The 14065-nt window shown below is 40.7% G+C and overlaps 1 protein-coding gene across 2 annotated transcripts in view; it reads left to right on the top strand.

Annotated features, from left to right (window-relative positions):
* The window catches only part of LYST (lysosomal trafficking regulator), a 190005-nt gene that overhangs the window by 63976 nt on the left and 111964 nt on the right, over positions 1 to 14065 (top strand). For both annotated transcript variants that reach the window (XM_036277375.1, XM_036277374.1), the window contains 4 exons: positions 2303 to 2440; positions 8001 to 8199; positions 10474 to 10605; positions 12994 to 13618. In XM_036277375.1, the coding sequence (XP_036133268.1) occupies positions 2303 to 2440; positions 8001 to 8199; positions 10474 to 10605; positions 12994 to 13618 (1094 nt within the window). The remainder of the gene's footprint in view (positions 1 to 2302; positions 2441 to 8000; positions 8200 to 10473; positions 10606 to 12993; positions 13619 to 14065) is intronic.

Genomic DNA, 14065 nt, shown 5'->3' with positions numbered 1-14065 from the left:
CTAGTTCCTGGCAACCACTGCTCTACTTTCTGTTTCTTTGAGTTTGATTACGTTAGATACTTCATTTAAGTAGTCATTCAGTATTTGTCTTTTGTGACTGGCTTGTCTCACTTAGCATTATGTCCTCACTGTTCATCTATTGTAGCTACTGTTGTAGCATATGATAAGATTTCTTCCCTTTTTAAGACTGGAAAATGTTCCATTGTATGTATATACCACGTTTTCTTTCTTTCTTTCTTTTTAATCCTCACCCAAGGATATTTTTCCATTTATCTTCAGATAGAGTGGGAGGGAGGGAGAGGAAGAGAGAGAGAAACATTGACATGAGAGGGACACATCAACTGGTTGCCTTCCGCAGGACCCTGACCAGGAGCAGGGACGAACCGCAACCAAGGCACGTGCCCTTGACAGGAATCAAACTCGAGACTCATTGGTCCTCGGGCTGATGCTCCAGCCACTGAGCCAAACCGGCCAGGGCTATACCATGTTTTCTCTATCCATTCATCTGCCAGTGGATACTTGGATTGCTTCTACATCTTGGCTGTTGTGCATAATGCTGCAGTGAACACAGGTGTGCAAATGTCTCTTCAAGATCCTGCTTTCAATTTTTTTGAATATGTAAACCTAGAAGTGGGATTGCCGAATCATATAGTGGTTCTATTTTTAATTTTCTGAGGAATCTCCATACTATTTTCTGTAAGAGCTGCACCATTTTACCATCCCACCAACAATGTGCAAGAATTCCAATATCTCTACATCCTCGGCAACAATTGTAACTTTTTGTTTTTGCTGGTGACCGTTCTTTTGAGTGTGAGGTGACAATTATGGTTTTGATTTTTACTTTTCTTATTAGTAATAATGAGCATCTTTTTATGTATCTGTTGGCCATTTGTATATCTTCTTTGTAAAGATGTCCATTCAACTCCTTTGGCCATTTTTGAATTGGATTATTTGATGTTTCTGGTTATTGGACTTCAGGAGTTCTTTACATATTCCGGATATTAATCCCTTACCTGATACAGGGTTTGCAGATATTTTCTCCCATTCCTAGGGTGCCTTTTCATTCTGTCGATTATTTCCTTTGCTGAATGGAGAGCTATGTACTTTAAATATTCCTTCGATCATTCTTCTGGAGACCAGAACATATTACTGCTTCAGTACTGGATAATCTAAGATAGAGTCCATGTGGACAAAGAATTTGAAGGCACCTTAAAAGGATGCTAACTACTGTTTGAAGATGCACAATTTATAATTGTGCAGAGAATTCTATTATTTGGGCTTAGAAGTAAAGTAATCTAAAAATGCAGAATTTTCACACTGTCAGTGACTTTTCTCAATTTAGTACAGTTTGTTCTAAAATTATTTGATTAAATGCTGTATACACACATTAGCATTGAAGTTTATTTTTTATTTTTATTTTTTATCCTCACCTGAGGACATTTTTGCATTTATCTTCAGATAGAGCAGGAAGGAGAGAGGGAGGAAAAGAGAGAGAAAAACATATATGTGAGAGAGACACATCTACTGGTTACCACCCACATGACCCCATTCGGGGCCGGGGACAAACTGAAATTGAGGTACGTGCCCTTAGTGGGAACCGAACCCAGGATTCTCTGGACCGTGGGCTGATGCTCTAACCGCTGAGCCAAACAGGCCAGGGCAGCATTGAAGTTTATACATTTTTATTTAATTTATTTATTCTTTTTATCCTCACCTAAGGACATTTTTGCACATTTTTTTCAGATAGAGTGGGAGGGAGAGAGAGAGAGAAACTTCGATGTGAAAGGGACACATTGAGTGGCTGCCAACCACACCACCCAACCAGGGCCGCGGACAAACTGCAACTGAAGTATGTGCCCTTAGCGGAAACCAAACCCCAAGTCTCTCTGGACGGCAGGCCAATGCTCTAACTGCTGAGCCAAACCAGCCAGGGAAAGTTTATACATTTTTAATAATGCTTTTTGAAAATAAATTGTCAGCAATTATATTGAAAACATGTGATTCTCTATATTATAAATTTTAAGATAGTTCACCTTTAGAAAATATATCCATCATTTAATGCCACAGGAAGGTTAATGCACCAGAGCACCTGATGCCATACTGCATTCAATATGAGTGTTTAGGAATGCTGTATCGACAAAAAAAATATAGCCTAGGAATAAAGATTTGCTTTTTGGACAGATACCATCTTTGGCCCTAAATTTTTACCCAGTGGTAAACTGATATAGTGCCTGTCTTCTAGAAAGCACAGAGCATGTTCTTCAGTAACTGAGTTAATCGGTGTGTATGTTCACTTTCTCAGCCAGGTGTTTGGGAAACTCTGCTAGCAGCTCTGGAAGTGCTCATCCGAGCAGACCACCAGCACCAGATGTTGAATGTCAAGCAGTTATTGAAAGCACGGGTCGTTCATCACTTTCTACTGACTTGTCAGGTTTTGCAGGTACTTTTCATGTAGCTTTACTTTTGGAGATACTTTTTTGCAGTTACTTCTGTTTAATAACTCAGTATTATGGACTCAAATTTTTGTCAATGGAATTTTTCTCTTTTCCCACTTACCTACTTTCCCTCATGCCTTCTTTCAACAAATAGTACAGGCGTTTTTCAACCCCTGCCTGTTATAGTTTGATCTTCACACTGTCATTGTTCCTAACTCAATTACAAAGGAGTAACAACTATTGAATTTCTGAGATGTTTCTTTATGTTGGGATATAATGATATTATATTATTGAACAGATTTGTCTCTTGACCATCAACAATAGTGAAAGTCTGACTTATTCCGAGCTTTGCACAGTGGCGGTATCATAGCCAATGAGGTTTATCTGAGGCACAATTATTGCTAACTAAACCTTGTTCCACTTTCTTTATTTTATTTTGTTTTTTTAACTTATCTTTATTGTTGAAAGTATTACAGATGTTCCTCTTTTTTCCCCTATTGACCCCCTCCTCCCCACTCCCACCCCCTTCCTGCCTTTCCCCACACTGTTGTCTGTGTCCATTGGTTATGCATATAAGTTTTTTTGTTTATTTCTACCCACCCCCCACCTCCCTTCCCTTTGAGGTTTGTCTAACAACCAATTTGTACTTCTTAATCCCTTCAACTTTTCCCCCCATTCCCCCAACCTCCCTCCCATCTGGCAACCAACAGAATGTTCTCTGTATCTATGAGAATGTTTCTGTTCTGCTTGTTCATTTTGTTTGTAGATTCAATTGTCGATAGATATGTATTTATTGCCATTTTGTTTGTTCATATTTTTTATCTTTTTCTTCAAGAAGACCCTTCAACATTTCATATAATAATGGTTTGGTGGTGATGAACTCTTTTAGCTTTTTCTTGTCTGGGAAACTCTTTATATGGCCATCAATTCTAAATGACAGCTTTGCAGGATAGAGTAATCTTGGTTGTAGGTTGTTGCTTTTCATCACTCTGAATATTACTTGCCACTCCCTTTTGGCCTGCACAGTTTCTTTTGAGAAATCAGCTGAAAGGCTTATGGGAACTCCCTTGTAGGTAACTAACTGCTTTTCTCTTGCTGCTTTTAAGATTCTCTCTTTGTCTTGAACCTTTTACATTTTGATGATGATGTGTCTTGGTGTGGGTCTCTTGGGGTTCATCTTGTTTGGGACTCTCTGTGCTTCCTGGACTTGTATGTCTGTTTTCTTCACCAAGTTAGAGAAGTTTTCTGTCATTATTTTCTCATATAGGTTTTCCATTTCTTTTTCTCTCTCTTCTCCTTCTGGCACCCCCAAGATGCAAATGTTGGTACGTTTGAAGTTGTCCCAGAGGCTCCTTATACTATCCTCATTTTTTTGGATTCTTTTTTCTTTTTTCTGTTCTGGTTGGGTGTTTTTGCTTCCTTATATTCCAAATCAATGGTTTGTTTCTTGGCTTTACCTACTTTACTATTGAATCTGTGTAAATTATTCTTTATTTCAGTTAATGCCTCCTTCATGTCTGACTGTGCATCCTTTATTTCTTACTGGTCCTTCTTTATGCTCTTGAGGCCTTCACTAAGTTTATTGATTGAAGTTCTAAGTTCATTGAGCATACTTATAAGCAGTGTTTTGTTGTTGTTGTTGTTTTATTCTCACCCGAGGACATTCTTGCATTTACCTTTAGGTAGAGCAGGAGGGCGAGAGGGAGGAAGAGAGAGAGAAACATATGTGAGAGAGACACATCAAGTGGCTGCCACCCACACGACCCCAACTGGGGCTGAGGACAAACTGCAACTGAGGTACATGCACCTAGCAGGAACCGAACCCGGGACTCTCTGGTCCACGGGCCGATGCTCTAATCGCTGAGCCAAACAGACCAGGGCATAAGCAGTATTTTGAACTCTCATTTGTTAGGTTGCTTATCTCCATTTCGCTTTGTTCTTTTCCTGAAGTTTTGTTCTGTTCTTTCATTTGGGACCTATTTCTTTGTCTCCTCATTTTGGCTGCCTCCCTGTGTTTGTTTCTATATAGGTATTACTTAACGAGAGGTATGGGGCTAGCTGAGACCAGATGCTGCTTGTTAGAAAGAATTTAGGAAAACCTGAAGCAGGATCCAAGACAGGCCAATCCTATAGTAAAGCAACTGGCAACAGTTTGGGTGGGCCTGAAAGTTGGGCGGGGCGGGGCCTCAGGGAATCAGCAGGGTGGGGCCAACAGTGTGAGCCAGGTTGCTGGAGTCCAAGATATGGCTGATGTCTGCCTGCCCTGTGGGGGAAGGGCTCACCAATGGAACAAAGGCCTCTGACAGCACGTCTGTCCAGGAGAAAGCTACCTCTCCAGCCCTTGCTCTAATGCCAAACAACTCAGTTCTTCCCCTTATGTCTCTGGTGCCTTTCAAACTGCCTCCCCCATGCTGGAGGCTACAGGTTGGGAGTCTGAGTAAGTTTGTGCATAGGCCCTTTAAGAGGAGCTGCCTGGGGCTCCAGCAGCCTCAGCCTCCCTGAGCCTCAGTTCCTGCTGGTTTTCCAGCCAGAAGTGATGGGGATTCTCTTCTTGGTCCTGGAACCCTGAGTTGGGCACCTGGTGTGGGACAGGGCCCCCTCACTTCTCAGGGATAACCTTCCCAGCCGAGGTGTCCTCCTGATTTTTATCTGCCACCCGTGGGTGTGGGACCAGCCTGTCTGCCTCTGCCCCTCCTACCAGTCTCCATGTGGCTACTTCTTTAATTTTGTAGTTGTAGGACTTCCATTCAGCTTGATTTCATATAGTTTTGAATGATGGTTGTTCTTTAGTTTAGTTGTAACTTTGATGTGGTTGTGGGAGGAGGCGATACTGCGTTTACCTACCCGCCATCTTGACCGAAAGTTTTGTTCCACATTCTTTAAATAACAAGTACAATATACCCTTCCCCCTTTCTCTACTTGCTCTCACTCTGTTAGTTTTATGTCAGTTTTGACATCACAGTTTATTTCTCTCTGTAAACCTCCTGAGGGCAGGGATAATGTTTTTGTTGATCACACTATGGCTCTAGTACCTGGCACAGATAGGCACAAAACACAAAAATACTTTATTGTCTTTGTTGGCCCTGTGGTAAACTAGACTGTTGTCTTCTGGAATATGATAAAGGGCTCTCCAGCCCTTTGCTTACTGAATATTTTCTGAATTATTTACACATCAGTGGTCCTCTAAGTCATATCCATTCTTGGTATATCCATTTTGAAATCTGTTGCCAATTTTCAGTGAGTTTATATAACAATGTAAAATTCTTATTCAGTCTTTCCATGTCAGAAAAGTAATGTATAAATTTGAATATTTAAGTATATAGTCCCACTTCTATATTATTTCTGAAATGGTAGAAAAATCCAGGTACCAGTCCTTTTCCTGAAAAGTATATTTCTTCACCCTTCTTCATTCAAGTTGCCTATTTATCAAATTGACATTTTTTAAGAATAGCGTTATGTTAAGTGTTATGGGAAGTATATAAAGAAATGAACGTAGTCGTTGCCTTTAAGGTATATCAGAGTATTTAAGGAAGAGGAACCCATTGGTGGCATGTCGGATGTGAGGCAGTTCATTAGTTCATGAATGTAGTGTGGAGATCTGAACTTGGGTGATGAGAACAGGAGTATATAAGTAGGGAGCAAATATGAAGGAGATTGATTCTGTTTAAGTAGAAGCTGTAGGAGAATCAAATACATCATGTAAAATTTCCCACTGGGAGACTAAGAGAATGATAGCACTATCCAAGAAAGAAGAATGAAACTTGCCATTTTTGTCATTTACACCCTCTCCATTTGACATTACAATGGCCGTTCAGTGTGAGTGACCCCCAGGCACTGAGATGTGCGGAGAGGATCAGAGAGGGAAGTTGGGATTGGCCTGCACTGGCAAAGAGCAAAGCCATGGAGATAGATAGGACTGAAGATAAGTAGCGTGAGAGGATCCTGCACCTCAGGAAGCATCCATTCCAGAGTGTGAAGGACAAAGGAGCTATAGGAAAAGAGAGAAAGAGTCCTCAAAGAGAGAACCTGCCCAGAAAGAGGCAGTCTCTATGCCAAATATTAGAAAGTTCACTGAACAGGTAGATGTAAAGGGCTGTTGACTTGGCTGTTCTGAGTGCCTGGTAGGATTTCAGAACATGAAGAAGAGCCAGATGTCGGGGCCTTTAGGAGGCGTGTGCAGTAGAATCATTGGAGGTGGTGAGAGTTAATGATGATTGAAAAGTCCAGCAGCAAAAGAGAAAAACAGAATATTAACAAAAGGGTCCCAACAGGTCAAGTTCAGAGATTTTTTTTTCTTTAATGAAATAGGATACCAGTGACTATCTGTAAGATGTCACTGGGGAGGGCAAGATTGAAGAAATATGGGCTGGGATAGACTTAGGAATTAATGACTGAGGTGGCAACCAGGAGATTTGGGACAATGGAGCAGCACAACTTAGTAAAAGGGCAGCTGATCGTAGCAGAAATAGCACTGGACTGGAAGTCAGGAGACCTGTGTTCTCAGCTTGGCATGGCACTGGTCACTGTGAGACTTGGCAAAGGGGTTTCGTGCTTCATTTGCAGACTCAGTTCTCTTCTTCCATCTGAGGTCGTCAGACTAAACTGTTTCAAAGTTGCCAGCTAGGTTTTACATTTTCTGACTTAGCAATACACAGAGTAAGTAAAGAAGAGTGAGTGTTGAGATGTATATATTTGAACATGGAAGAGGGAAGATGGGGAAGTCTAGCTCCCATAGCCTTCATTTAGAGGCCAGCTGCTCCCCAGTGGGGATGAATATAATGTATTTAGATCCATCTTTACTCTTAGTACTGACTTGGCAGTCTGCCAGGTCTCATTATTCCAGGCAGCAGGTGACAATGTGGAGAGACAGTGGTAGTCTGAGTCTGAGTTGTTGCCGCACTGTTTTCTGTGTAGTTTACGTTGTCGGATATGTAACCACTTTGAGCCTGCATGTTCTAGAAGTGAGGGATAAAACCTCTCAGAGCTGCTGTGAGAAAGCCTTTTGTCACCTGGGGCATGCAGTGTGAATGTCATTGGTTTGGCTATCAAAAATTGTCCCTCTAATCCCATAGTAGCAGATGTAGTGATCGCAGTGATAATAGTACCAATAGTGGCAATATTTGCATGTGAGGCACTGTTCCAAGAGTTCATGCCATTTATTCTTGATGCAGTCCTTTGAATTAACACTAGAATTACAGCGTTCTCACATGATACTGTGTGGCATGGAGTTAGTAACTGTGCCCAAAGTCACACAGCTAGTGAGCGGAGGGGCTGGAATGCAAACCTAGGCAGCTTGAATCCCTGCAATGCTGGAGTACAACTTTGCCTCAGTTAGTTAAGATAAATGGGCTAGAATTAAATTGCCATTGGTTTTAATGAGTTTTTAATAGCAGAACTGCTTGAATTGAAAAATAGCAACTGAAAATAATGGTAAATATGGTCAGTCCAGAGCAGTAACCCAACATAATTTTATCTTAAAAAGAATATCTTGCTTAAATGAAATATGTTATTTAAGTTGACAGTTCACTTTAAATCTAAAGAGAGTTTGATTTTTATTTTTTTCAGGAACACAAAGAGGGGCAGTTTACATCCATGCCCCTAGAGGTTTGTAGATCATTTGTGAAAATTATAGCAGAAGTCCTTGGATCTCCTCCAGATTTGGAATTATTGACAATAATCTTCAATTTCCTTTTAGCAGTTCACCCTCCTACTAATACTTATGTTTGTCACAACTCCACAAACTTCTACTTTTCTTTGCACATAGGTAAGTATAATCATTTTTGTTAGATCTTGGTGGTCTCCATTTTTGTTTTTCCTTCCCACTTCATCCACATTTGTTTAATATTCATTGAATGGCCTCTGTGTGACAGAAACTATCCTAATTACACACTGTGGTTAGAAGAGGGCAGAGGGCTATGAAATAAACCAGACATGGTCTCTGCCTTCAGAGAGCTTAAATGCGAAAAGGAGAGAGGAGGTATAACTCACATACTACAGTAGGAAGCAGAACTGGGTAAGTACCTAATAGACACAGCAGAAGACCTGGCTAGATCTCAGAGGTTTTATCCGACAGCTGTGGAAAGAGAAGATTTAATAGCCTAAGTTTCTGACACTGAGGAATTTAGGTAGATTTTGATAGGTAGATTGGAAAATTAGCATTCCAGGTGAAAAGAATGATATAAAGGGAGGAAAAATAGAAAGAAAAAATAAAGAATAATGAATTTTACTTAGGTATAGAAGATCTATAAAGGAGTAGTGAGAAATAATACCATAAAAATAGTTAGGGACCGTCATTTATTTTTTTCTCTAAGGTCATATTAATTGAGTCCTTGGATGTAAGAATTTGAACTTGTAGCATTCTAGTTAGGGGTCATTGAAGGGTTTGATTTTGTTGTGTGTTTTAAGCAGAGATATGGTATAAGTAAATTACTGCAGAAATTCAGGAAGAGAAACTACCCACATAGAAGTGAGTTGAAACTCAAGAATAGATGAGACCACTGAAGAAAAGTGGAGAGAGGTAGAAGGAAAGGGAAACTAAGGATAGACCTATTGGCAGTAATAATATTGAAGGAGTGGGATGAGAAAATAATCAGTATAGAAACAGATGGACTAATCAGACTTTTAAAAGAACTAGGAAAATGTAATGAGGTAAGAAAGAAAGACCATACCTACAAAAAAGCTAGATCGTAACTTTAGAGAGGAAAAATGGCTGTAAAACAGCCATTTTAAGGAGTGTAATAAATGAATAAACTGATGCAGCAGCAGTAAAAATCCAAGTGAAATTAGGCAGCATGACATTGGGTTGGGTTCAGCACACATTTAGTGACTGAAGTACCATCAAGATTCTAAGAGCAGTGTAATTGCAAAGATGAGTAAAATATTGTTCCCTCTCTTAAGGAGCTTACAGCCTAGAAGAGGGGAGAGAGACAGAAACAAATCATTACATTGTGTGGAAAGCACAGTGATACAAATACTTTGTTTTCTAGTAACATGGAGCACAGTGAGGGGATGTTTCCTGGATTAGGTACCGCCTGCTCTGATCTTCAGGGTTGACCAGGAGTTGAAGAGAAGGGCCTCACAGGCAAAGCAAGCAGCTTGATGGAGCTGTGAGAACTAGGTGTTGCTAAAGTATAATGTAAGAAAAAAGACTGGAAGGGGCCTGGGGACAGATTGTGGAGATTGTTGTAGCCAAGGTGCTTGTCCAGAGTGGTAAGGAGGCAGCAGAGAGCCACTGGAAGGTTTTAAGCAGGGGTTGACACTTGATAGAATATTGGCAGCAATGAGGATTTAAGGGAGACCATATGTCCATCACGAGTACCATGTAGAAGTCCGTGACAGTAACCCAGGTCAGAGGTGACAAGAGTCTGCATTATGGGACTATGCAGGGGATGAGAAGAGTTTAGGAAACAGGAAATAAAGTCCATAGAACCTGGAGCCTGACTGGATGTGGGTGAAGGAAAGGTAATGATCAAGGTGCCTCTAGGTTTCTGTGTGGGAAATGGGTGCTTCTGCCAGACCAGAGAACAAAGCAGGAGTGGATTTAGAGCAGAAGGATGGTTCAGGGTTAGATGTGTTGCATTTGTGATACATTTAAGAACTCGGGCTGTTGAATTTACAAATAGGAAGCTCAGAAAGAAGATTAAGCTATACGTATCAATTTTGGAATCATTTAGGACCTTGAAGGGCATATATTTAAATATAAGACACAGTCCTTTCCTCAACGAATAAAAAGATGAACAGTCTCCTTAGAGAGATCAGATCAACATAAAACGTGAACAGTTAGCTGTTCAACTATAGAAATACCTAAGTACAGCAGGAATTCAAGGAAAATAATAATAGTCCACAAAAAATCTATAGTAAGAAATTGGCCAGTACCCACAGATCAAATGTGCACTAGTATAAAGGATGCCATATTTTTCACTTTGAACATCTTTTGTGTTTTTGTAAAAATTTATATTTAATACTTGCTTTTAAAGTTAAATTTTTGTTTTATGCCTTTCAAAATTTTTACTGTTTTAAAATTCTATTTCAATTCTAGATGGTAGGATCTTCCAGGAGAAAGTAGAGTCGATCATGTACCTGAGACATTCCAGCAGCAGTGGAAAGGCTGTCCCCGGCCCTGGTCTGATGACAATCAGCCCGTCTGGTTTTACCGCTTCACTACCTGAAGGTAAAAACCATGCGAATGAAAGCATACCCTTCCCAATTTAGTTCTGAGTAGTAGTAGATACGTAGTGTCGGTGTTTCAGCACTGCAGTATAAACTGATATTCAGACTAAATAAATGGAAGGTTAAACTCAGAAGTATCGAATATGTTTAAGGAATCCACTCCACTCCTTTCTGGTATCAGTGACTCTCACTCAGTCTAATAGGAGATGCTCGGGAGAACTTAGAAAATGTACTATCTTGTTCTCCAGCTCTCTGTTCCTCGTCATGGTCATTTGTCTTTGAGCTTCTCACTTATTTCCCCACTGTATTCAGAGCTTTGCTTGCTTGCTTTCTCCTTCCTGCCTAAACTCAGCATTCTGGACAATTTCACTTGCTATGTGAATGGCCATCCAGTACTCCAGTCTCACCGTCGTTGACCCTGGGAACCTTTCCCTCAACTTTGTCTGCCAGTGTGAGTGCATCTGTCCTGGCCTTCAGCAGCAGCAGGAACGCTCCCACCTCAGAAACTCGTGTCCCGCTCCCCAGTGACAGGCTTCTGTCTTCATCACCCTCCCATGTTCCCTTTCTCCTGTTTTCCTCATCCAGCCTAGATCCCTTTAACCAATAGTTTTCTTGACACTGTCTTCTGTTTCCTTGTCTTCTTGGCCTTTTTGGCATTCTTGACCTGAAAAGCCCTAACCTTGCCTCAATCTAACCATCCTCACACTGCTGAAAGCTGCTAGACAAAGTCATTGCTAGGATTACTGCCAGTGCAAGGGTCTCCGACTGTCACTAGCCTTTTAATGCTGGCTGCCCTGTAATTTTTCTGTATGTCCAGAATTAATTCCCTGTTCTGTTTTCATAGTAAGTACGTTCAAATATTTAAGCTTACAGCCTTCTGCTACCTTCCTAATTTACTCCTAACAGACTACCTCATCCTTACTGCTATAAAGAAAAAAATGGTACGTGTGTGTTGGTTGTGACTGGCTGTGCAACTTCTTTCCTGACTGCTGGCCTATTCGGCACCGTGGTGGTGCTTTTATTGTCAGCCCCACCCAGTCTTGTCTTGGGCTGCAATACAAATTATCAATCACTGCAGGTGAAGTGGACATATGGACAGGTAGGATGAGATATATAGGCATTCATCTCCAGCTTTGTTTCTCTCCCAAAGCATTTCAGTTATTCTCTAGCACATTTTTATGGCCTTTTATTATATTATTTTAAGACTATGTTTTAATTAATGTTATTTTATAGCAAATGTCTATTTTTAAGAATAATTATGCATCATTCTGAAACAGTTTCAAATGCAACCTTTTTTTCCAGCTCTTTTGAACAGAATCTTTTAGCAGCCTTAGCCCTCCAGTCAAATCCAGAAATAACTAGGAAAAACTTCTGAGCTGTGGAGCTGTTTTATTACCACAAAGGCTGTGCCCTAAAGCAGTTCATTGAATGCTATTCATTCTGTATGAGGGCTTCTTAGGTTTTAGCATGCAAAAAAAATCAGCTGGAGAGCTTGTTAAAACGCAGATCCCTGCTCCACATTCTGGTTCAGTAGACCTAGGGTAGAACCTGAGAATGTGCATTTCTAACAGTCATATAGTGGCACTGATCCCCAGCTACTGGTGCATTGACCACACCATAGCATTCACTTATATCTCATGCACTTAGAATGAGTGATTTTTCTGGTCTCCTACAAAGAATATTAGAAGCAGCAAATTGAGAGCTATAGCAAGAAGGGGGAAAAAACCATTGCTTCTCACTAGAGGCAGTAAGAAGTGACTACAGAAAGGGGGGAGAATGGCTTATGTTCATTTAATCTAATAATAATAACAAGACGACTATTACTGCCGTTTAGCAAGCACCTGTTTGGTGCCAGCCATTGTGATCGGCACATCGCAAATATGATCTCACTTCATCCTTAAAGCAACCTTCAAAGTAGACAATTCCAAATCCTCACTTTACATTTTCAAAAACCAGCATTTGTAAAATTAAATGGTTTACTCAAGACCTACCTACCTAACAGAACTATCACTTGAATCCAGTTACAGCTGCAAAGCTACTTTGCCACTATCTCACACTGCTTCCCAGTGACTACAGTTAAATTAGGTTTTACCTAATTTCACTACAGTAGAATCACCACTCCTAATGATTTTGAATCATTCAGTTAATATTGTATTTTGTTAACTAGATGGGAAAAGACATACATTTTTAGAAGATTTTAATTAAAAATAGTTAATAATTCAAGCACTCAAGAATTTTAAACATTAGTTACTAGGAACATTGACCTATATAGATTCTTTAAGGTTGCTGGGTAAACAGGTTATTGCTATGGTTATGACTGATAGTGCAGAAAGGAAATGGTCCCACTTAACAGGTTTTTAGGTAGTATCTTTCTGTCTACTCTTACCAGGAAACAGTTCCTCCAGTAGTGTTCTACTGCCGACGGCTGCCAACCTGCGGCGTTCTAGAAGCCTGCCAGCACTTCCCACTTCTTCTCTCACGCCACCACAAAAGATGACTGGAAGTTCGGACTGTGGCCTTGACAAGTTACAAAGTACTGCAGATGATCATGTTGCTTCCCAACCTGAGAAATGGAATCTTCCGGGGAGTTCGGAGACACTGAGAAAAGGCGAAGAGGATGCATTCGTCAGTAGCTGTGAATCTGCAAAAACTATTTCTGAGATGGAAGCTGTCCTTTCAGGACAAGCTTCTGTCAGTGGTGTTCCCAGAGGAACATTGGAGTTTCTGGTGGTCAAAGTAGATCAGAAAGAGTTGGATGCAGAACCCAGAGCAGATGGTGACAGCCCTGGGGACGAATCCTGCCCACGCCGCCCTGATTACCTAAAGGGGCTGGCCTCATTCCAGCGAAGCCACAGCACCATTGCAAGCCTAGGGCTAGCTTTCCCTTCACAGAATGGATCTGCAGCCATCCGCCAATGGCCAAGTCTTGTTGACAGGAACACCGAGGACTGGGAAAACTTTGCCTTTTCTCCTGGTTATGAGCCAAACTACTACCGAACTACAGATGTTCACAGGTACTCACATATTTTGGCATGCCTCCCCCTTCCACATGTTTACTGTTCTTTTAAGACTTCTAAAATGGCTTCTTACAATGTAACATACATTAATGACAAACAAAGATACCTTTCTCCTTATTATAATACTAGGTAATATTGAATTCCATATTTAACCAAATGCTAAACCATAAATAGCTCTCAAAGAAAACAATCTTATGGTTTATTTAATTCTTTATGGTTATTAGAGAAAAAACTCTTCAGTTCAGGGAAATTATAAGATTTACTATTGTTTCCAGAAGCACCTCAAGGAGCATGGTCCAATGAAACTGTGTGCAACAATGGAAATGTCTCACCTGTGCTGTCCAACCTAGTACACACTGGCTGCATGTGCCTGTGGAGCCCCTGAAGTGTGGCCAGTGCAGAGGAGTAGCTGAATTTTTTATCTAATTTAAATTGGTTCGCATA

This window comes from Molossus molossus, unplaced genomic scaffold, assembly GCF_014108415.1.
Source record: "Molossus molossus isolate mMolMol1 unplaced genomic scaffold, mMolMol1.p scaffold_m16_p_23, whole genome shotgun sequence".
Taxonomy (NCBI): domain Eukaryota; kingdom Metazoa; phylum Chordata; class Mammalia; order Chiroptera; family Molossidae; genus Molossus; species Molossus molossus.
This window is presented reverse-complemented; position numbering and strand designations above follow the sequence as displayed.